The 22,342-nt window shown below is 50.0% G+C and overlaps 1 protein-coding gene across 1 annotated transcript in view; it reads left to right on the forward strand.

The window, feature by feature from the left end:
- PRPF6 (pre-mRNA processing factor 6) overlaps positions 1-22,342 on the forward strand; it is a 31,882-nt gene that overhangs the window by 8,029 nt on the left and 1,511 nt on the right. Inside the window, exons 7-19 of the mRNA XM_036900759.2 lie at positions 245-339; positions 798-954; positions 1,699-1,861; positions 4,367-4,485; positions 5,413-5,631; positions 11,809-11,931; positions 15,101-15,222; positions 16,641-16,779; positions 18,141-18,260; positions 18,597-18,773; positions 19,139-19,272; positions 19,936-20,027; positions 20,611-20,725. Of these exons, the coding sequence (XP_036756654.1) occupies positions 245-339; positions 798-954; positions 1,699-1,861; positions 4,367-4,485; positions 5,413-5,631; positions 11,809-11,931; positions 15,101-15,222; positions 16,641-16,779; positions 18,141-18,260; positions 18,597-18,773; positions 19,139-19,272; positions 19,936-20,027; positions 20,611-20,725 (1,775 nt within the window). The remainder of the gene's footprint in view (positions 1-244; positions 340-797; positions 955-1,698; positions 1,862-4,366; positions 4,486-5,412; positions 5,632-11,808; positions 11,932-15,100; positions 15,223-16,640; positions 16,780-18,140; positions 18,261-18,596; positions 18,774-19,138; positions 19,273-19,935; positions 20,028-20,610; positions 20,726-22,342) is intronic.

Below are 22,342 nucleotides of genomic sequence, written 5' to 3' on the forward strand. Positions count from 1 at the left end.
TATGTTCTGTCATATTTTTTCCCCTGGTACTTTTTTTAATAATCTAAATCTTCCTTCTGTATAGATGAAATTTGTTTATTATCATCACAAACTGTTGTTTCTGTTGGAGTCGTTTCCTACTTCTATTAAAGTTTCTGTGTTCTCTGGTAGCCATGCTTGTGGGAAGGGGTTTCAGGGACCTCTGAGTCCTTGGTTCCGGGTGTGCTGATGCCATCCAACCAGCTCAGCTTGGCCTGTTGTGCAGGTGTCTGACTCGGTGAGTGGGCAGACTGTGGTCGACCCCAAAGGCTATCTGACGGATTTAAATTCCATGATCCCGACCCACGGAGGGGACATCAAGTGAGTGTTCCAACTGGGGGGGTTGGATGGAACTCAGGTTGCAAAGAATGTTTTGAGTTTTATTTGACACGTGCAGCCAAAATAGGATATGAGTGTTCTAAGTAATATACAGTGAAGTAGTTTGATTTTCCACATAAAATATATCTGTACTCATTCATTATGGACATTAAATGTGTTAGAAATAATATTCCAAATCTGTGTGCCTGGTAAGCTAGAAAGTAGCTTGCTATTCTGTCCCATGCTCCAAACTTTGACCTTAGTGTTCAGGGCCTGGTGCCTGAAGAGATGTTCAGAGCCTGTTTGCATGGATGCCAAATAGGCTCAGGAAAGTGTCAACTAGAGTTTTGAGTTGGCTTGACAATTCAGACCTTGTATCTGTGCAGTAGCATCTTTCCTCTGGGCTGGGGCACACACTGGGCAGTGTGGTAGCTGATCCCATGTGCTTTCTTGCTTTGTAGTGACATCAAGAAGGCAAGACTACTCCTCAAGTCTGTTCGGGAGACAAACCCTCATCACCCCCCCGCCTGGATTGCATCAGCCCGCCTGGAAGAAGTCACCGGGAAGCTACAAGTAGCTCGAAACCTTATTATGAAGGGGACGGAGATGTGCCCTAAGGTACGGCATGCTGTAGGGCATTTTCCTGGGAGGCTGCATGATGCCAGCCCCAGAGGGACCTTCGTGTTTGCCACATGAGACATCCAAGGGAGTGAACTTCAGTTAGAGTAAACGTACATGTCTGTGGTGTTGAAAATACAGGTAATAGTACAGGCAAGGGGAGGAGGGAAAAGGGTTTTCCTGGGGCTTATCCTCACTTAGAGTGAAGGCCCTTCCACCGTTAGTTTAATGTTGAAAAACCTTTACTAGAAAGAGATAACTAGGTCAGTCCTCATTCCACCTAAAGACTGATGCTGATTCCAGCACTGTTTCGGAGGTGGGAGTGAGTAGGCAAGCTTTAAAAGGTCCTATAAGACCATACATTTATTGTGCAGAATCTGGGGTACTCCTGACAGGGGAAGATGCCCGTGAGTCCTTACCCCAGGACATGAGCGTCAGTCAGAACTTCCCAGGCAAATGTACAGCTGCCTGCTGTGCATTGGTCTCTACTTTGTCCATGGATGGACCGTCCTGCGGGGAAACTGTTCCTTTCTCATAGTGTTGTTGCATGTCTCCCCCATGAAACAGATGTGCCATAGCCACGTTCCCAAGCATTGGCATTACAGAGGAGTCTCTGGTGCCAGTGTGTTCGAGGCCCAGCTGATAGACTTGATTGTGAAATGTGAGGGCGTCATGGGCTCATGTTCCTGAGGCTTGTGTGCACATTCCAGGGCTCCTGCTGCTTACTGTTCATTTGCCTCACAGAGTGAAGATGTCTGGCTTGAAGCAGCCAGGTTGCAGCCTGGGGATACGGCCAAGGCTGTGGTGGCCCAAGCTGTCCGTCACCTCCCCCAGTCTGTCAGGATTTACATCAGAGCAGCAGAGCTGGAAACAGACATTCGTGCCAAGAAGCGGGTTCTTCGGAAAGGTGAACTCCCTGGGGTGCCCACTGGGGCAGGTGTGCATGGGGCTGTGTCCACGAGGAGGAGGTGTTGCCTTCTCCACTTGCGGCATGTGCTCTTGGGGAGCAGGTTTTCCTCTGCTTCGCTTGGGTTGGTGGTCAGGGTGGCTAAAGACCAGTGATGCTTTTCAGGCCTTTATCTGGGCTGCATGGCCTCTGCCCTGGGACTTTCTGGGGGGCATCTCCACCTGGCTCAGGTGTTGGGTTTAGCTCTCATTCCTGCCTTTTCTTGCTATGTGACCTGGAGTGAGTTGGGCAGTTGCTCTGTGGCCCAGGTTTTCTCCATCTACAATATGAGGCAATAACTGCTCAGAAGTTGCTTTTCAAGGCTTGATGAGATGGTGTACAGGAGGGGTGAGCTGGGCCAGCAGGAAGTAAGCCTCATGGTGTCGGCCTCTCCATTCTGTCTGGTGTGTGATGTTCTGGCAGGTAGAAATGTGCCACTTAAGTACAAAACATCTGGGTGTCACGACAGCTTACATTACCTGTGCGCCTTCTCATCCACCGCAAGGCAGGGTCCCAGCAGCACTGTCCTGCCTAGTGCTTCAAGCACAGTAGCGTGTGCAGATGGCTCATGGCCCAGTCAGTGGTTTGCATGTCAGGGAAGCTGATTCTGTTCAGGAATCACTGCCAAGATGGAGCTTTTGTGGATTGTTTGTTTATCATTATTGCGGAATTGATAAGAAGAATACTTGGTAATGTTTTCTCTTCACCAGAACTGCATAGTAGATGCTGCTTTTGATCTTTGCTCCAAAAAAGAGGGCTGATTGGGATAAACCTGTGCAGGTGGCCTATTCTTCCTGAACCTCAGTGTGGGTGAAATAAGGTGTATTTGGGATTGAGGGCAGTTTTCAGTGAGAGGTTTCCAATGTCAGTTTTTAAGATGTGTTTTTGAGTGAAATATCAGATGCATATGTGTGAGGCCCGATGGTACTGGTATTATTTCAGACAGCTTTTGACTGTTTCTGCCTGTGTTTGACGGAGCCCAGGTGAAGTCTGCCTTAGGTGTGGCCCTGACTGTCTACATATGTGTGTGCATTCAAGTGTTTTCTAGTCTTGCGCCTGGTTTCTTGATTGCAGCCTTGTTACCCATTAAATGCTTTGAGTGAGTCTCTTAAAGTGAGTCGGAGCAGAAAGTTAGCACCTGTCTTGGTTTATAGACATCAACTTATCTTTTTTTAGCCAGGAATATAGTTCTCTGATGACAAACACATTGAACTCTGAGTAATTAGCGTTATTTATTTAGGAAAGCTCTACTGAATTTCCCCTGCCACAAGTGATGAATGGTCAGAATGTCTTTGTGGCCACTCCCTGTTCAGCACCAGATTGCCTGGGTCCATTTCCAGCTGGCTTCAGATCTGGAGACAGGGTGGTGCCCGCAGAGCAGTATCAAGTGATTGAGCTTCCAGGCCGCCTTGTGTTGAGGCCCATGGCTTCAGGGTGCTTCTCCCAACTGGTGCTCGGAGTGCTCAGCAGGTGCCATGCTGTTCTGCCTGCCCATTGCTCTGAATAACGGGACGGTAAGGCCAGGGAACCCCAGGGCTCTAGCCTTTTTCTGCACATCTTTGCTATGAAGTAAGTTTCTTGAACGTGTGATGGGTAAGTCCATGGATGGTGGTGCTGGCAGAGCATTGCAGACAGGGAAAGCAAGTCCATCCCAGTAAGAACCAGTCCCTGCCCCTGCAAATGGAATGGGTTTGGGATGTCAGCTGGTCCAGGGGCTGACCAGGGAGCAGTTCTTTGGGAGGGAACAGCTCAGCGGTGGGCATTGTCGGATCATCTGTGGGAGGAAGCCTGTGTGGATAAACTCCAGTGGCTATGATCCCGCCTCCATGGCCCTAGTACACAGCCCTGTGGAGCAAGTGGGGTGGTAGGTCCCCAGAGGAGGCAGCCAGCACCTGGAGGATGTGGTCTTGCCACACAGTGATTAGAAGGCCCCTGCACAGATGCCTTGGGAAGCCTCACACAGGAGCCTTGGCCTGTCTGTCCTAATACACTACAGGGCTCTGTGCAACTGCTCTTTGGGGCTTTTTGGTAGATTGCATTAAGAAAGGGCCTGCTTCCTCAAAGGTCTAGAAGTTCCTGGGAGTCTGTCCCTTTCCCCCATGTTGCTCTGTGCCAGCTGCCCGTGTGCTGCTGAGGGTCCTGCCTGCAGCAGCGCCAGCAAGGCTGTGCTGTTAGTGTGGTGTCACCATGACACTCTTGTCCCCTTGCGCTCCTCAGGCCCCCATGCCACTGCCAGCCATCTGCTCTGCCCCACTCTTTTGCTTTCCGGTTCAGGATGTTCTGTACTGGTCATTGTTTGTGTCTGTGCCAGACCTGCTACCATGTAAAGGGCAGGCCTCTGGTCCCCACCTGTCAGCCAGGGGAGAGACCATCTGACCCTGCTCGCAGCAGCATCCTCTGGGACACAAGCATCCTGCTTTCACTTCCCCTTTTCTGTGACCTGGTTTCTGCTTTGACCTTTCCCAGCCCTTGAGCATGTTCCAAACTCGGTTCGCTTGTGGAAGGCAGCTGTTGAGCTGGAAGAACCTGAAGATGCTAGAATCATGCTTAGCCGAGCTGTGGAGTGCTGCCCCACCAGTGTGGAGGTGAGTCTTCAGGCTCTGTCCACGCCCCCAAGTTCACTGTGTCTATGTGGCATCAACTGAGCACAGAGCTTCCCAGGGCTGTGGCTTCTGGAACCTTAAAGCAGGCAGTGTGACCACAGGTGCTGTCCTGTGACACAGCTGCCAGGCAGAGGTCATTTGAGCTGTGACCAGTATTGCCTCTGCTGGAAGTGCAGAACAGAATCTTAGCTCACCCCTGACTGCCACAGAGAAACCTGTGGGGAATGCTCTTTTCCAGGGCCAGTCTTGTAATTCAGCTCCTAGTTTATTAATGGGACCTGAGGGTGGAGGGCACAGGGAAGTACTGATCTGTCTCTGCCAGCCCAGCATGGGGTCAGCTCGTTGCCTCAGGCTGGGGCCCGCTGGCTCTCTAGCCTAAGCATCCTGGCTCACAGCGCTCTGTGTGGTGATTTTCCATCCTGATATCTAGTATGTCCTTAATTATCCTAAGGGGGATTGTGAAACCCTCCAAATAAAATTAATCTTTATTTATTTACATAAAAGTAAATAGAGCCCATACATATTTTTGGTGATGAAATGTTGCAGAAGCAACAGCTGGAGTGTGAGAACTCTGGAATGTTGAACGCCCATGTGTTCTTTTAACTCCTGAAGGCAACATTCACATCCCCTTCACTGTATGTTCCAACACCTGGAATGAGTCTGGCGCACTGTGCACATGCAAGCAGTGTTTGGAGCACGTGACTGAGAATTTGTCAACTTTACATGGTAACAAAGAGTCCCTAAGTCAGTCAGAAGCACACCTGAACGGTTACGGGATCAGGAGAAGATTGCCGCTGTGCGCTAAGTGGTCCTTGAGAGCTTTTAGAACAACTCATGCGTGTGCTGCAGGCCCGTGTGGCCTGGGCTGTGCTGACTGCTGTCCTCTGTGTTCTTGTGCTCCCCATACAGCTCTGGCTCGCTCTGGCACGGCTGGAGACCTATGAAAATGCCCGTAAAGTCTTAAATAAAGCCCGTGAGAACATCCCTACAGACCGGCACATCTGGATCACAGCAGCCAAGCTGGAGGAGGCCAATGGGAACACACAGATGGTGGAGAAGATCATCGACCGAGCCATCACCTCGCTACGGGCCAACGGTGTGGAGATCAACCGTGAGCAATGGATCCAGGTAAGGTGGGCAGGTGGGGCTCCTATCTGTGGTCAGTCTTAGTGTCGTCTTTAAAAATGGGTGTCTTGCACATTGGAGTCTCTTTTAAGGTAGGGGCTGCTGGATGGCCCTGAGGGCATGTGGTCACATCATAGCTTTTTATAGAGTCAGAACCCTGAGTGCCTGTTAGACCTGGAGGCTCTGAAGAGCTTCCAGCACATGGACACACATGACCAGCACTGCTTTGTGAGTAGAGATAGTATAATGGGAATGATAATATTATGGCTCCTGTCATCTTCCCTGTCTTTTAGCCTTTTCTATAGATTGTAGCCAGTGAAGTCTGTGAAGATCTTTTAACCCAGCCACTGGATGGGTGTCTTCTCCTGCCTTCCACTTCTACCAAGTGAACCCTCTAGGAAGGGGTTCCCCATTCTCGTGAGGGGCCCAGCCTGTAGGGTAGTCAGCCAGGGAAAGTGCTTCTTTATGCTAATCTGCCCCATTCTATCAGAGGGACGTGCAGAGTAGCTTCACTCTTGCCTCTCAGCATTGGAAGATGGCCCTGATCTACATCCCACCTTCTCTGGGCTCCCGCTGCCACAGTTTAGATTACTGTTTTCAGAATGACCCACTGTCTACACCTGAGCTGCCCCAGATATAGGTGGGGAGGGCATCTCCCCTGCTTCCAAGGAGGTCACCTCCGGTGAGGCTGCTTCCCAGGAAACCCTCTTGCTCAGTACCTCTACTCTTTTGTTTGTTTGTTTTTAAGAATAGTTGGTATACAACCTTATATTAGTTGCAAGTATACAACAGAGTGGTTCAACAGTTACCCATGTTAAATCCTCACTGCCTCTGGTGCAGCTACTATCTGTGAGCACAGGAAGATGTTACAGAGCCATTGGCTGTATTCTCCATTCTGGGCTACCATCCCCATGACCAACTTATATTACGATCGAGAATTTTTTGTGCTCCTTTATACCGCCCCCTTCTCCGACCCCCACCCCGTGGTAACCGCCAGTCTCTCCTCAGTGTCTCTGAGTCTGCTGCTGTTCCTCTCCTCTTTTTCACATGGATGTTGTTAATCCACGTGATCCCCTTTTGTGTTTGGACAATTTTTTTAAAAAATTTCAGGTGCAGGGCCTCACATGTGCCTTAAATTTTAACCATCTAGACTGATCACTTCTTTCTTTAGTGTTTTTAACCATGGTGTTTTACCGTGTGGGATGCTTTCACTCCTCTGGGCAGAACAGGGCTCCACCTGGGGTCATCTTTCTGCCTGAAGGACTGGCACTAACACATCCTGTAAGTCAGGTCTGCCAGTGGCGGATTCTTCCCAATTTTGTATCCCTTTCGGTACTTTAAATGTACTGGTCCGCTGTTCACTCACGTGCATTGTTTAGAGTAAGAAATCCGCCTTTCTCATCTGTTCTTCTGTACACCTGTATATTTTTAATTAAAAACATAAAAAATTTCTAGATTAAAAAAGACTTGCTGCTTTCAAGACTTTTTCTTTATCATTGGTTTTGAGCAGTTTGTGCTATGCCTTGTGTAGTTTTTTTCATGTTTCAACTGTAGAGTTTATTCATCTTCGATCTGTGGATTTATAGATTTTATTATATTTGGAAAATTTGTGTCCACTGTTCAAATACCACTTCCTCCTAGGTGGAATTACATGTTCATTAGGGCACCTGAAGTTGTCCCATAGGTCACCATAAGCTATTCACTTTTTAAGTTATTCTTTGTTTAATTTTTTAATAGTTTATTAAGTCATAATTAACACCCCATAAAATTTATCCATTTAAAGTGTACAGTTTGGTGACTTTTAGTATATTTGGCAGGCATCACCATAATCTAATTTAGAACTTTCTCATTACCCCAGAAAGAAAACCTGTGCCTATTACTTATCACTCCTCTGCCCCATAGTCCTATGGACAACTTTCCTTATATATTCGCCTTTTGTCTCTATTTTCATTTTCTAGACATTTTATATAAGTGGAATTATACAATGTGTGGGCTTTTGTGACTGGTTTTCACTTGGTACAGTTGACCCTTGAGTAGTACAGCCTTGAATTGTGCAGCTCCACTTACATGCAGACTCTTTTTCAGTAAATATATTGGAAAATTTTTGGATATTTGTGACTATTTGAAAAACCATTTTCTTTACTCTAGCTTACTTTATTTTAAGAATGCAGTGTATCATCGCTCATTATCAGGGAAATGCAAATTCAAACCACAGTGAGATACCACCTCACACCAGTCAGGATGGCCAACATAAAAAAGACCAGGAACAAAAAAAGCTGTCAAGGATGCAGAGAAAGGGGAACCCTCCTGCACTGCTGGTGGGAATGTAAATTAGTTCAACCATCGTGGAAAGCAGTATGGAGGTTCCTCAAAAAACTAAAAATAGAAATACCATTTGACCTGGGAATTCCACTCCTAGGAATTTACCCAAAGAAAACAAGTTCTCAGATTCAAAAAGACATGTGCACCCCTATGTTTATTGCAGCACTATTTACAATAGCCAAGATATGGAAGCAACCTAAATGTCCATCGGTAGATGAATGGATAAAGAAGATGTGGTGCATAAACACAGTGGAATACTACTCAGCCGTAAGAAAGAAACAAATCCTACCATTTGCAACAGCATGAATGGAGCTAGAGGGTATTATGCTCAGTGAAATAAGCCAGGCAGAGAAAGACAAGTATCAAATGATTTCACTCATATGTGGAGTATAAGAACAAAGGAAAACTGAAGGAACAAAACAGCAGAAGACTCACAGACTCCAAGAATGGACTAGCAGTTACCAAAAGGGAGGGGTGGGGAAGGGTGGATAGGGACGGAGGGAGAAGGGGATTGAGAGGTGTTATGATAAGTACACATGGTGTTGGGGGGATCATGGGGAGGACAGTGTAGCACAGAGAAGACAAGTAGTGATTCTGTGGCATCTTTGTGCGCTGGTGGACAGTGACTACAGTGGGATATGGGTGGGACTCGATGGTATGGGTGAATGTAGTAATTGCATTATTTTTCATGTGAAACCTTCATATGCTGTACAAAATACATGTTGACAACTGTTATTAATACAGCTTCCGGTCAACAGCAGGCTTTTAGTAATTTTGGGGGGAATCAAAGTTATACTTAGATTTTCTGCTGCATGGCCTGATGGTCAACTATGCAGTGTTACCCAGGCTTGTCCATATTGTAGCATGAATGTGTTGAAATCTTTTACATGCTTTAAATTGGGTCATTTATCTTTTAATTATTGCTTATTTATTATCTATTTTTTTATTGTTGCATTGAATTGTAAGGGTTCTTTATATTCTGGATACAAGTCTTTTATCAGATTATATAATTTACAAATGTTTGCTCCCATTCTGAGGATTGTCTTTCACTTTCTTGACTGTGTTGCTTGTATCACATGTGCTTTTAATCTTGATATAGTCCATTTTATCTATTTTTTTCTTTTGTTGCTCATGCTTTAGGTATGTTATCTAAGAAACCTTTCCTAGCCAGAGGTCATGAAGATTTACCCTATTTTTCCCCAATTTTTATTGTTTTCACTCTTGAACTGTAGTCTGTAACCAACTGAGTTAATTTTTGTTGTGTATGGTTCTCCTACATGTGCAAGTTCAGTTTTAGCGCCACTGTGTCTTCCCCTATTGAGTGGTTTTGGCACTGTGTGGAGAACCAGTTGATCATAAAAACAGGAGTTTATTTCTAGACTCAGTTCTATTCCATTGGACTACATGTCTGTCTTTGTGCTAGTGCCGTACCTTTCTGGTTCCATAGCTTTGTAGTGAGCTTTGAGATCAGGAAGTGGGTCCTCCTCCTCTGTTCTTTATAAGATTGTATTAGCTAGGCTGGTTTCTTTGTGTTGCCACGTGAATTTGAGGGTCAACTTGTCAATTTCTGCAAAAAAAACCAGCTGGGATTTTGATAAAGATTGTATTGAATCTTTAGATTAGTTTGGGAACCATTGCCATCCAAACAGTATTTTAAGTCTTCCAATCCATGGACATAGGATGTCTTTCCATTTACTTAGGCCTTCTTTAATTATTTTTCCCCAGCAAATTTTCACTTTCCTTTATTTATTCCACAGCATTTTATTATTTTTAACACTAAGTGGAATTTTTTCTTAATTTCATTTTCAGGTTATTTGTTGTTAGTGTAGAGAAATGCAATTTGTTTTTGAATTTTGAGCTTATGTCCTATGATATTGCTGAAATCGCTTATAAAACTAATAGTTTTAGTGGAATCATTTGGATTTTCTATGTATGGGATCAGGTCATCTGCAAATACAGCTTTAATTCTTTTCCAATCTGGACGCCTTTCATTACTTGTTTAATTGTCCTGGTTGGAACCTCCAGTAAAATGTTAAATAGATTTTCAGACGTCTTTGTCTTGTTCCTCATCTCAGAGAAAATATCCTGGTCTTTTCCTTCGAGAGTGACATTAGCTCGTGTTGCCCACTGATGCTCTTGATCACTTTTTAAAACACTGTTCTTTTTACTCTCAGCTTCATCTTAGACAGCATCTATTACTTTTTCAGGTTTCACAGATCTTTTTTCCTGTGATGCCCCCTCTGCTTTTATCTCGTCTAGGGTGTTTTCATTTCAGATCTTATAAGTACTATGAGCTAAAAATTGTGCCACTGGAGCTATCATTTCAGATATTATAGTTGTCATTTCTAGGAATTTAATTTTGGTCTTTTAAAAATGTCTTTTCATATTTCTGTTTAATATTTTGAACATATGGAACACAGTTATGTTGTTTCAGTGTCCTTGCTGTTCATTCTAACATTTGTGTCAGTTTTGGTTCTGCTGATATTTCCCCTTCCTTATAAGCTGTATTTTCCTGTGTCTTTGTGCGCCTGGTAAGCTTGGATTTGTTGCCAGATTCTGGGGATTTTCCCTTGTTGGGTGCTTGGTACTTTGTGCTCCTAGAAACATTCTAGACTTTGGTACTGGAGCACAGTTATGTCGTTGGTGACATTCTGACCCTTTGGGTCTTGCTTCGACAGATCTGTGCTAGGTCAGATCTGAGCAGTCATCACTCCGGGTCGCTTAGGGTTGCTTTCCCTATGGAGGCAAGACCTCTGTGCATTCTCCCCAGTGCCCTATGTCTCCTGGGGGTTTCTAGTCTGGCTCTGGGAACAGGTCCTAGGATTGTTCCTGCTGATCTTCTGGATGGTTCTTTCCACTCATGCATCGATAGACACTCAGTGCTGGTTGGTGAGTGGGTGCTCCTCTGCAGAGCAGATACTTGGAGTTCTTTGGGCTGCACTTTCCCCGTTGTGCTTGGTCCTGTGTACTCTGTCCTTTGTCCTCGGGGCTGCCAGCTCTGCTGCCTCCAGTGGCCCCTCCTGCAGTTCCCCTCTCTGCACTGCAGCCTGGAGACTCTCCAGGTGGTGAGTGAGCAAACGTGGGTCTCCCCTTGACTGTTTCTGTGGCAGTCCTTACTGCCCTTTGTTACTTATGTTCCATAAGTGTCATCTCGGTTTTCTGGCTGTTTGAGGAGGGAGGGCCTTGGCTGCACCAGCATTTCTTCCAGTCCTCCAAGGGCTTTTTGGAGGCTGGCTGTGTATTCTGCCAGGTTCACTGCTTCAGCTCTCTAACGGCCTTCTCGGTCCTCCAGGGGCCCTGGTAACCTTGTCACATAGAGCAGAACTGGGGGAGAGTCCTGTGTGTCCCCTGTGTCTGTTCTCACCTGCTGTTTGGGGTGCATATGCTTGGCCACAACTAGGCCATCTGTCTTGCCAGCTGCGTTTCCACTTACATCTTGTCAGAAGGATGATTGAGGATGGCAGGTGTCCTGTTTCTTTGGTGGTTCTCAGACTACCTCCTGCAGACTCTTAATTCAAGTGTCTGTGAACTTGTCTTTTACTCCTACTACTTTGAAGTTTCTTTAGCATAGGAATCTCTCGTAGTTATTGAGTACTACAGTGCTTTTTTACACAGTTGGTGCTTACATAATGAATGGATGGATCCAGCTTCATTCAGTCATCAGGTTTTGTTAGCGTTTACCTCCTGGGTGGTGGGGGTGGGGGCGTCAGTGACCAAGACAGACACGTGCAGCCATCTTCTGTGCCCACACTACCTGTGGTACAAAGGGCCTCCCTGCTCTCACCTTTAAGTGATTGCACACTCACCATCGACACCTGCAGCTTGGGGCTGTGAATTCAGTTTGTGTCCCTCTTTCAGGATGCTGAGGAGTGTGACAAGGCTGGGAGTGTGGCCACCTGCCAGGCAGTCATGCGTGCTGTGATTGGCATTGGGATCGAGGAGGAGGACCGGAAGCACACCTGGATGGAAGATGCTGACAGCGTAAGTCCAGACACATGGGCCTGGAGTCTGAGGCTTAGACATAGACCATAGTTTGAGAATCCTGTTGGTCAGCTGATTTTCAAAAGAGTTGCAGTTGTAAAGAATGCAGTTTTCTGTGAACCCAAGTTCGTGTGCAGAGCTGCACCAATGTGGGGGTCTCTCTGGCATGGGCGGGCTTGTGTGTGAACATGGGGCTGTTGCGGAGCCCAGGCTCACACAGCTTGCTGGCTGCTTAGCACTCAGCATCTGGGTCCTTTGAGATTATTTCCTTAGAATAGGTTTCCAGAGAAGAGATAATGGTGTAAAAAATGATGAAAATGAAAAGAGATCCTCCTCTCTTTTTTTAGACTTTAATTTTGAAATGATTTTAGACTTACAGAAAAGTTGCAAAACTGTACAAGGAATTCTTACATGCCCTTTACCCAGATTCCCCCAAATTTACTCATTTTACTACACTTGCTTTTTCATTCTCCACACATACATGTGTGTGCAGTGCACACAAACACATGCCCCTTGTTATTTTTTTCTGAAAATTTTAAGAGTAAGTTGCAGGTGTGAGGGCCCTTTCCCCCCACATACTTTAGGGTTTCTCTTTAAAGGAGGACATTCTCTTCCATAGTCACAGCACGGCTATCAAAATGAGAACTTAATGTCCATATGGTACTATTATGTAATTGTGGACCAGATGCAGATTTCACCCACTGGCTCACAAGTGTCCTTTTAGCAAAGGACTGTGTTCTTGGCAAGGAGCTGCCCAGGAGCACAGCCTCAGGTCTTTGTGGCCCCGATAGTCTAGAGGATGGCTTTGATCTTTTGTTTTTCATGACACTGACTTTTTTTAAACAGGCTGGTGATTTTATAGAGCTCCCTTTATTTGGGTCTGCTATGTGCTTCCTCCTGATTGGGTTCAGGGTCTGCTTTGCTGCAGATTGCTGTGTCCTAGTGGGATGTGTTGGGAACCATATGCACCCTTTCTGCTGTGACTAGCCCAGGTGGTGTCTCCCAAGTTTCTCCATCGGCAGGTCACCAGTTTTTCCATAGTGTGATTAGTACGTCTTTTGTAGTCAGACACTTTGAGACTTTGGAAATATCCCATTTGTTGCCAGACGTTGACCTACTAGTTTTGAGGTCCATTAATGATATTTTGGATCTGTATTAGTTATTACTGTGGTTTTTGCCAGTGGTGATTTCTTGTCATTTCTTGTACATTTTATCAAACGTCATTACTTGGGAGTATGCAGTAATAAAGAGCTTCCCTTTCTTCTTTATCCATGTGGGTGTTCACTTTGCATCAGGGGAAGCCAAGGATGCTTACTCTCTCCTTTGAGACTGCAGCCCACTGCTGCCGCTGCCTGTGGGGCCCAGGCTGCCACCATCTCGAGCTCTGCCATGGTCCAGAGCACAGGTGCCGGCTGGACCAGCTGACTGTGGGGTCTGTGGGGCCTGTAGGTGGCTTGGTGCACTCTAAAGACATGGTTGGTTAGGGGAATTAAGACACAGGGCAACCATCACAGCTTTTTAAAAGCTCTTCATTCTGTAATATTCAGGATATAAAAATGTATGAGGAATAATTTAACAAATATGTGTACAGTCTCTGTATTGGAAGAAAATATCTAAATATGCATGAAGAATCCCAGCTCCTTATTGTGATACCCCTTTTATTCTGTATGAGGAGTCAAAACACTGTTTCTTTTTATTTTCTTTATTGTTTTTGAAAACGCTGGAGGCCCTCCGTGGGGGAAGCCATCCTGTGGATAGCAGATCGTGGGAGCAGAAACCCGGGGGCCCCTTCAGATCTTCTCTCCTCGTTTTGCCTCTTTCCCAAAAACGGGACTGAGCACAGCTGTCTTGCCAAAAGTCTGGAATTCTGGAGTAGGAGCAGAAGCCTCCTGTGTGCTTGGAAGGACGGAGTGTTCCCTAGGGCTTTCACCGCCCGACTAGCCCGGCCCACCCATGCCCGAGACCCTGGCACGCTGCCGCTGCTCCTGTGGGACCACAAGGCCCAAAAACTTGGTGACCGACCTTCAGAACCTCGGTCTGAGGTCACGGAGAGGGATACAGACCAGTTTGGGGTCTGATCCATGGCTGATGTCCTCCCTCACGTGTCCAGATGCCCCGGTCAGGACGCGCCTGGGGCGGGGTCCTCCTTGGATTCTGTGGTGGTGGCCGTGAGCCAAGGAGGAACAAGGGATGAACAAGGCATCTTAGCTGCATCCCTCATCTTTTTTCTCCTCCGCACCCACTTCCATGCCAATCACCTTTGAGACTTGCTAGGGGTCCTCTTTGAGAAAGCAGCTGTCACTCTGGGATGTGGCTGCGAATGGCCAGGTGCCCTTCCTGTGGGTGGCCTTGCACAGCTGTGAGGCTGCCTGTCTAGATTCTTCCACACCACTTAGATGTTCACAGTCGCAAAACTTGGTCTCTGGCACACTTCCTAGTGGCTTTTCACTCACCTCAAGATAGGAAGCCCCATCTTGGTGTGAGAGTGTTTTCAGTGTTTGCGGAGTCTGGGGGACAGTGAGTTCTCCGAGCCAGTCACTGAGCTTCCAGTGTTGGGTCTGCTGAGCGCTGGCCTTTGTCCTGTGTGTCCCGTGTCCTAGTGAGAACAGCTGCCAGCCTATCCCAGTGACCATCTGGGGGTTGTGACCATCCAGAGATCATCATTGCGAATTGTGACTTGCATCCTCATGTCACCTGCCAGGGAGTAAAGTCACTCTTGAGTCTGGCAAACCATCCAGGGGCCAGAGAAAGTGCTGATGGGAGTTCTGTTTGAGTGGATGGCTTTCCTTCTATGTGTACTCGCCTGTGTTTTATGGGTTTCCACTGAGTGTGACTTTTATAACAGAAAGTGTTTATACTACAATCAACTTTAAAGAAGGAACTCATGTGTGTGATATGTAGTTTCCTCTGTGCCCACCTCACTCACTAGCCTGTGGCTGGCCGTCCTCTGTGCCACCTCCCGTTGTTTGTCGAGAGCTGGCTGACGGCCCCATCAGAGGCCCGTGGGCTTCTGTCTTGGTGTTCGTGTCCCCGTCCCCCTGGGTCTCCCTCTTGTGGATTGTGCTTCTCATCAGATGGTCCTGTCGCACGATTTCTAGCAGATGCCGCCACTGGGGAGGGTGGCCAGTGTTGGGCCGCCCACTCCCACACCTCTCTCTCTCTGCTCTAGTGTGTGGCCCATAGTGCCCTGGAGTGTGCACGAGCCATCTACGCCTATGCCCTGCAAGTTTTCCCCAGCAAGAAGAGCGTGTGGCTGCGGGCGGCATACTTTGAGAAGAACCATGGTACCAGGTATGTGGTGGGTCTGTCTTCCCCATGTACTAACTAAACCTCCAGCTGTAGGTTGCAGAGTGTGAATTTAAACCTCACATTTCCACAGATGGGTAGGTGCCTAAATTTGAGGTCCTGCCTCTGTGCTGTGAGGGGCAGGAGCTCCCATGGCACTTGGGACTTAGAAGCAGGAACCACCTTTATGGGCCTGAGGGGTGCCTGGGTGAGGCTGAAGCCTGGAGCCCCGCGTTTGTGCTGGCACTGGTGTTAGCATTGTGGGCGGTGTAACATCTGCGCCCAGACAGGCATGGTTTTCATTTAAGCTGCGCTGGCTCTGGGTTTTGGCTGGTTTTTGTGCTCTGAGGAGGTCTTTGACAATTTTATTCGATTGTACTTCTTAATTGAAAAAACCTTTCAGGTCTGCCTTACTGGCTGTAACTGCTGATTAAATTAGGCGTTAGCATTTCTGGTGTTGAGTGGGTAGCTGTCCGGGGTCTGGGGCTCATGTTGCTGAGCACACACTGCCCAGGTCCTCTGATGCTCTCTCCTGTTTCTGGTGGGCATAGGCCTTGGTGGTTGCACCAGGGTTTCAGCTGGGAACACTGAGCCCTTATTTTTTTTCTTTCGTGGTGTTTAACCTCAGTCTTTCCGCAGTGTCTTTCCATGTGTATTGCTGAAGCTCCTGTCTCCTTCCCACTCTCACCAGCTGGAGTTGACTCCGTTGGGGACATTTTGAGATGACTGTGCTAGCTCACCCTGTACAAATTCACCTCAGACAGTCCATGTCTGAAGTGGGGCCTGTCCTTCTGGGTGTATTTTGTGGGTAGGCCTCCACCTCCCTGTGGCTCAGTGGTCTTGTCCCTGGGCTCAGGGCAGTTCCCCTTCCTCGCCTCTGGCACCCCTCCTGTGGGGCCAACTCACAGAACCACAGGAGAGGCAGAGTGCTCAGGACCTGGGGGGTCACAGTTCTGTGCCAGGTGCTGTGACGGATTGGTAGTGAGCCGCGTGAGAGCTAAGGGCTTCACCTGATACCCAGGCTGGTGATCTTATTCAATAGTGAATGAAAATAGCTTTCTTCCAATAAGATAGTTTCTTTGGATGCCAGAGAATAGACTCAGTGCGTAATCTTTATCGGCGGATCTGTGGTTAAAGATGAAAAGGCCTCTCCTGTCACCCAGACCGTGAAGCCGGCGCTCTCTCCAGGACACGGCTGTAAATGGGCCTCTTGAGAAGTTCCTCCATCAGGCTGTGCTGTTAGACAATGCGGCACTTTGTAGCACCCTCTACAGTAGTTGATTTTAAAAGCTTTATGGAGAGAAAAGATTTCTCCACACTCTCCCCATTGTAAAATCTGGTAAATCATTTATAGTGCCGAACTTTGGAGCAGTAACTGTCTTTTCAGTACTCGCGCCAAGGCTACAAGCGCCTCTGTCTTGCAGGGAGTCCCTGGAAGCGCTCCTGCAGAGGGCTGTGGCCCACTGCCCCAAAGCGGAGGTGCTGTGGCTCATGGGTGCCAAGTCCAAATGGCTGGCAGGGGATGTGCCCGCAGCAAGGAGCATCCTGGCTCTGGCCTTCCAGGTGGGTAACGGTCAGCCATGCTGTGAGGGGTGAATGCACGTGGCCCTGACCTCAGTGTCAGCTCATTGGTGGAAGCTGACTTGAGGGGGACATACGCAGTCGAGGTACACAGGACTCAGGGCTGCTCTGCAGGCAGCCAAGCCTGGAGGGAACCTGAAAGCGGGAGAAGTAGTCCAGCTGGGGAACACCTACTGCTTATTTGCTGTCATTCAGTGTAACCAAAGGCTCCTTGTCCAGAACACAGGGCAGACAGGTGACATTGCCCAGGAGTGGGTGCAGCACCAGGGAGCACCATTTCCCCACAGAAGAGCACCTGACAGCTGCATCCCTGCTTTAAACTTAGACCTGCAGTCCTTGGAGGGGGAAGGCCTTTCTGTCCCCTGTACCCTGAGCACAGGGATGTGCTTTGGGGTCACATGTGGGCCACCCAGTGCTGCCAAGGCCTCTTAGGTGGGTGGAGTTACATTCAAACAGCTACGCCTAGCCAGGCTTTCTATGGCTGAGTCATGAGCTATGCAGCTTTTTCTCAGTTCCTTGTATTTATGATCATGTGTAATATCCTGATACTTTGTGACAACATGGGTGTCAGTCAGTAGTCTGCACCATACTCTTACAGTGCCATGTGAACGTCAGCCTGTTGTAACCAGCCTAGCATGGTGAAGTTTGTCCTTTGAGTAAATATTATGAGAGGAGCCTGGCCTGGCTCTAGGCTTGTGCTGTCTGTTGTTGTTTGAGAGCATTCTCCCACCATCTGCCTGGGCACTGCCCCCTATTTCCGGTATCCTGGGATGGCTTTCACTGGAACTGCTTATCAGGTCTGTGATGTGGTCAGCCCAAGTGTTGCCGGTGGGTGGCTTTGCTTTCAGGAGGCTGCGAGGGCACCACCCGTGCATCCACTGGGCTCTGAGTTGTATAGGCCCAGTCCTGGCTCCTGGGAGCCCTTTCCACACTGCTGGTAATGCTTTGGGCATCCTGTCCTGGCCACATGGACACACTGGGATGGCTAGTTCCTCATCACCAGGCTTGGGAAAGAGCCAGGGTGCGTGTGGGGATCCACGTGGGTAGGACCTGGGTAAAGTGTTGCGGCTTTGAGAGGCCGAGCAAGCTCAGGGTGGATCCCAGAGAACACGGCTCTGTAGCTGCCCGAGCTGCTGCCTGAGTGCTTTAGAGCCTCATGTCCGTGCCGGTGAACACGGTGGCTTGTTTCCAGGCGAGTGGGCATTCTTGGGCTGGACTCTGCCTTGTCATCCACTCGCCCAGGAGGTACTTGGATCTGACTGCCCAGGCCACAGGCTGGCTGCTCTCAGTGAAGTGTAATCCAGCTGTGGCCACTTTGCTCTGGGCCCGTCTTGACCCTCCAGGCCAACCCCAACAGTGAGGAGATCTGGTTGGCGGCTGTGAAGCTGGAGTCGGAGAACAATGAATACGAGCGGGCCCGGAGGCTGCTGGCCAAGGCGAGGAGCAGCGCACCCACCGCCAGGGTGAGCAGCGGCGTCAGCACCCAGCCCTGGGGCCTGCAGCGTCCGGAGCTGTCAGGTGGGGAGGGTGAACTGAGGCCGTGATGCCCTGGGCACGTCTGTTCGTCCTCAGCCTAGAGATACACTCACATATTTACTCTCCACCTCGTTCCAGAAGATCGGAGACAGCTCCCAGAGCACACAAGGTACAGGAGGATAAACAGCGTTTCAGGGGAGCCGTACCACACAGGTGCTGGCCTGGCCTGGGTCCAGTGCTGGAGGCTGGGCCCGAGCCTGGGCAGGCTGGCGGCCCCATCCACACAGTGGTGGGGACTGCTTGATGGCATGTCTGCCCCCCAGGTATTCATGAAGTCTGTGAAGCTGGAGTGGGTGCTGGGGAACATCGCGGCTGCCCAGGAGCTGTGTGAGGAGGCCCTGAAGCCCTACGAGGACTTCCCCAAGCTGTGGATGATGAGGGGGCAGATCGAGGAGCAGGAGGGACTGGTGGAGAAGGCTCGGGAGGCTTACAGCCAGGGGGTGAGCTGCCCCCTCAGCCCGTGAGGTTCACTGCCCCTCCCCCTCACGGGAACTGGAAGGCCAGTGGCCAGCAACATGCTGAGGTCCCAGCGGGTGGAGCAGGGGACTCTCGGGGCCACATCCCAGTCCCCTGCCTCCCTCCTGTGCTCCTCCTCCAGGGCTGCATGCGCTGCATTCAGCTCAGGTACAGACTACTGTGTACACACCACACACTTGCATGCACAGCACCGCCGTGCACATCCCACACCCAAACGTGAAACGGCAGGTCTCCGTGGATGCTGGTACCCTGGCTCTCCTGGCCGAAGGGGCTGCCCAGCGTCTCCCCGGACACCAGCCAAGCCCCTTCCACTTGTCCTTGTTTGCAGCTGAAGAAGTGTCCCCACTCCACACCCCTGTGGCTTTTGCTCTCCCGGCTGGAGGAGAAGGTGGGGCAGCTGACACGAGCTCGAGCCATTTTAGAGAAGTCTCGCCTGAAAAACCCAAAAAACCCTGGCCTGTGGTGAGTCCTGGGGAGCCAAGCTTACCCCTCGGGTGGGCTCCTCATGAAGTTGCTGTGTGGAAGCATTTCCAGCTGGGGCTCTCTGGGAGTATTGGCCCTGGGCCTTGGGAGAGCATGGCCTGGAGACCCAGGTGGGCCTGTATAGAGCTGAATGCAGTTGAATTTGTGCCCTGGTAGAGGATGCCCAGGGGGCTAGGAGCTGATGATGGGGGTCAGGGGTGGGAGAAACTGAAAGAGCATGCACTGCAGAAGAGGTAGCATCTGGGCAAGACTTTGTTTGCCCAGGTGCAGGTAGCCTTCTAGTCCTAGGAAACTGCGTGAGTGTCAGGGTGGGAGCTTGAGGGGGACACTGAAGACACCAGGAGGGGCAGGCCCCGCACACCACTTTGTCAGGGTGCTTGCTGTCCTGGCAGCTGCCGCATGCTGGCCTGCCCTCGTCCTGCATGCCTCCTGTCATCACTCATGCCTGAATGACGTCTGGGTCCCAGGTCTGAGCTGGTGGCCGCCGACAGTGGGCCTGACAACGGGGTGGGTGCCAGCACCTCGCTGCTGGGCAGTGTGGGGAGCTCCAGCTGCTGTGGCTTCCGGGAGCTTCCAGAGCTGCGCTGGGCTCAGGCTGTCAGTAGAGGGGTCTGGACCTTCCCCTTGGGCTTCCCTCCTCAGGTTAGAGTCTGTGCGGCTGGAGTACCGTGCAGGGCTGAAGAATATCGCCAACACGCTCATGGCCAAGGCGCTGCAGGAGTGCCCCAACTCCGGTAGGACTCCGCGGCCTCCCGGGCTCCCAGCAGACTGTCAGGGTGTTCTCTCTGTGCAGATTGTTTTGGTCAGAAGTTTCAATAGTAACTTCATAGGATTAACCGTGTGGATATGCCATTAATACACCATTCATCTTTTGGTTGATTTTTTTTTTTTTTTTTTTTGGTATCATTAATCTACAATTACATGAAGAACATTATGTTTACTTTTTGGTTGATTTTTAGCCAGATATTAGATATTAGTCTTTTTGCATGAATCTTCAACATTTCTGATTGTTTTGTTAAACTCTTAGGTGAGAAGTTACAAGTCAGTGAAATGAAACCTTGATGGTCGTTTGTCTTGTCTTCCTAGCCTAGTTGCCCCCAGAAAGTCATCCAGCTGTGCCATCCGGGCTGCTGTGGTCCCAGTGGGGTGGGCACAGGAGGCCTCTGTGGCTCTGCGGGCCTGTGGGAAGCGACAGTGGTGGTCTGCATACACCCTTGGTCAGAATCTCCACAGGCCCTCGGGCTGCCTGTGCGGGACATGCGCCTCTGAAAGCAGAGGTCTGAGCCCGAGGCGGCTGTCTTTATGTTCAACTTTTAGGGGTGCTGTGGTCGGAAGCCATCTTCCTTGAGGCGAGGCCCCAGAGGAAGACCAAGAGTGTCGATGCCCTGAAGAAGTGTGAACACGACCCCCACGTGCTCCTGGCTGTGGCTAAGTGAGTGGGGAGTCCTCATGGGGTTGCTGACCTGGTGGTCTGGTGGGCCCTGTCTCCAGGTTCCAGCGGGTCCCCAGAATGTCGAGGGCTCCCTGGTCCTTGGCCACTGGAGCTCAGTGACGAAGCGCAGGTGCTGTGAGCTGGGGCCGGCACGTTTCTGGGCAGAGCCACTGAGTGTGTGTTGCCCAGAGTACTTGAGCTGGCCCCTGCCCCTGGGAGGGCAGCTTCCTCTGAGCCCCTGGCTGCCTTCCCTCCGTCCTGGGCTCCTGATGGGACTGCTCTCTTTGCCTCCTTTTTAGTTTATACCTACACATGCCCTGGGTTGCAAGACTAAGACAAACTTGGTAACTTTGGTCCATAGACAGTGCGATTAAGCAAAGCTCCTTTGGCTCAAAAGGCTATGTGGAAGAAAATCATTTTCTCTGTGTTTAAGACAGGAAACCAGGCCATTTCACCTTTGTGACCTGGGTGTCACCCAGGACCCGTGGGCAGGCCTGTCGGTGTGCTTGAGGTGTGGAGATGCATGTGCCAGAGGCCAGCTCTCCCTGAGGGTGTGTAACCTCCAGGACAGGAGGAGGTCAGTGAGGGGCCACACCAGGAGTTCACATGTTGGGCTGAGTCAGGGCCTCCCTGTGGAGCTGTGCTTGTGCTGGGCAGGTGGGGGGTGCTCAGGGCCTCAGGAAGAGCGGGTGGAGTTGTGCAGGGTCGGGGAGGCAGTTCGGGCCATCCTGACTTCACAGGATCTCTGTTCCCTTCTAGTAGGAGGATGTGGCCTGAGAGGACAGAGTGTAAACCTGAGTGCAGGGCAGGCGTGGGTGTGGCCAGAGGAGACTAGCGGGTAACTGGTACCCGTGGGTGGAGGGGTCCTCAGGGGGAGCCTCTGGCTGGGGTCCTGGGGCTGCTGCTCAGGGCCCACCTGGGAAGGGGCATGAGGGCGGGGTAGCTCCATGTGCTGCCCCGACCTGAGCACGAGTCCCAGCCCCCCAGATGCACCCGGGTGGCACTAGCCCGCTTGCTCAGGTCCTGCTCTGCTTCCCACAGGAGCCCCCCGGCTCCCGAGGCCCCGTTCGGGCCTGCCCAGGGCTCCCTCCTTCCCTGCCATCCTGGGTTCCCGCCTCCCAGAGCGACTTTTATGTGTGACACTCCGATAGAGCCCCATAAAACCTCATAAAAGGCTTTGCTAAAGTAAATAAGTCACTCCTTTGCTGTTCCCAGGCAGGGGTTCTGTGTGCCTGCTATCTGAGTTTGCTCTCTTTAAATAACAGTTTATCTAACACCAAGCAATTAAGAATACCACAAGGCTTAAAAAACAATCAAGCTATCAGAGCATGAAATTATTTCGTTTTCTAACTGACTGGCCCAAACAGCTGCCTGGATGGGTCAGGTCAGTGGTGGACCCACCTGCGTCGGGGCCGGGGCCTTTGGCTACAGGGGGAGGGAGAGCTGGGCAGGAGGGGAAGCCACCCAGAGCCCCAGGCGGTCGGTTCTCACCATGGCGTCCTCCCCTCCGTCCGCCCCACTGTCCTGCCTTCGCACCCCTCCGGGGAAGGCTCCCGTGGGTCCCTGGTGCGGGTGCTGTTGGTCCTCACCTGTGGCTTCCAGCACAGGCCGTGCCCC

Source organism: Manis pentadactyla, chromosome 5 (assembly GCF_030020395.1).
Source record: "Manis pentadactyla isolate mManPen7 chromosome 5, mManPen7.hap1, whole genome shotgun sequence".
NCBI lineage: Eukaryota > Metazoa > Chordata > Mammalia > Pholidota > Manidae > Manis > Manis pentadactyla.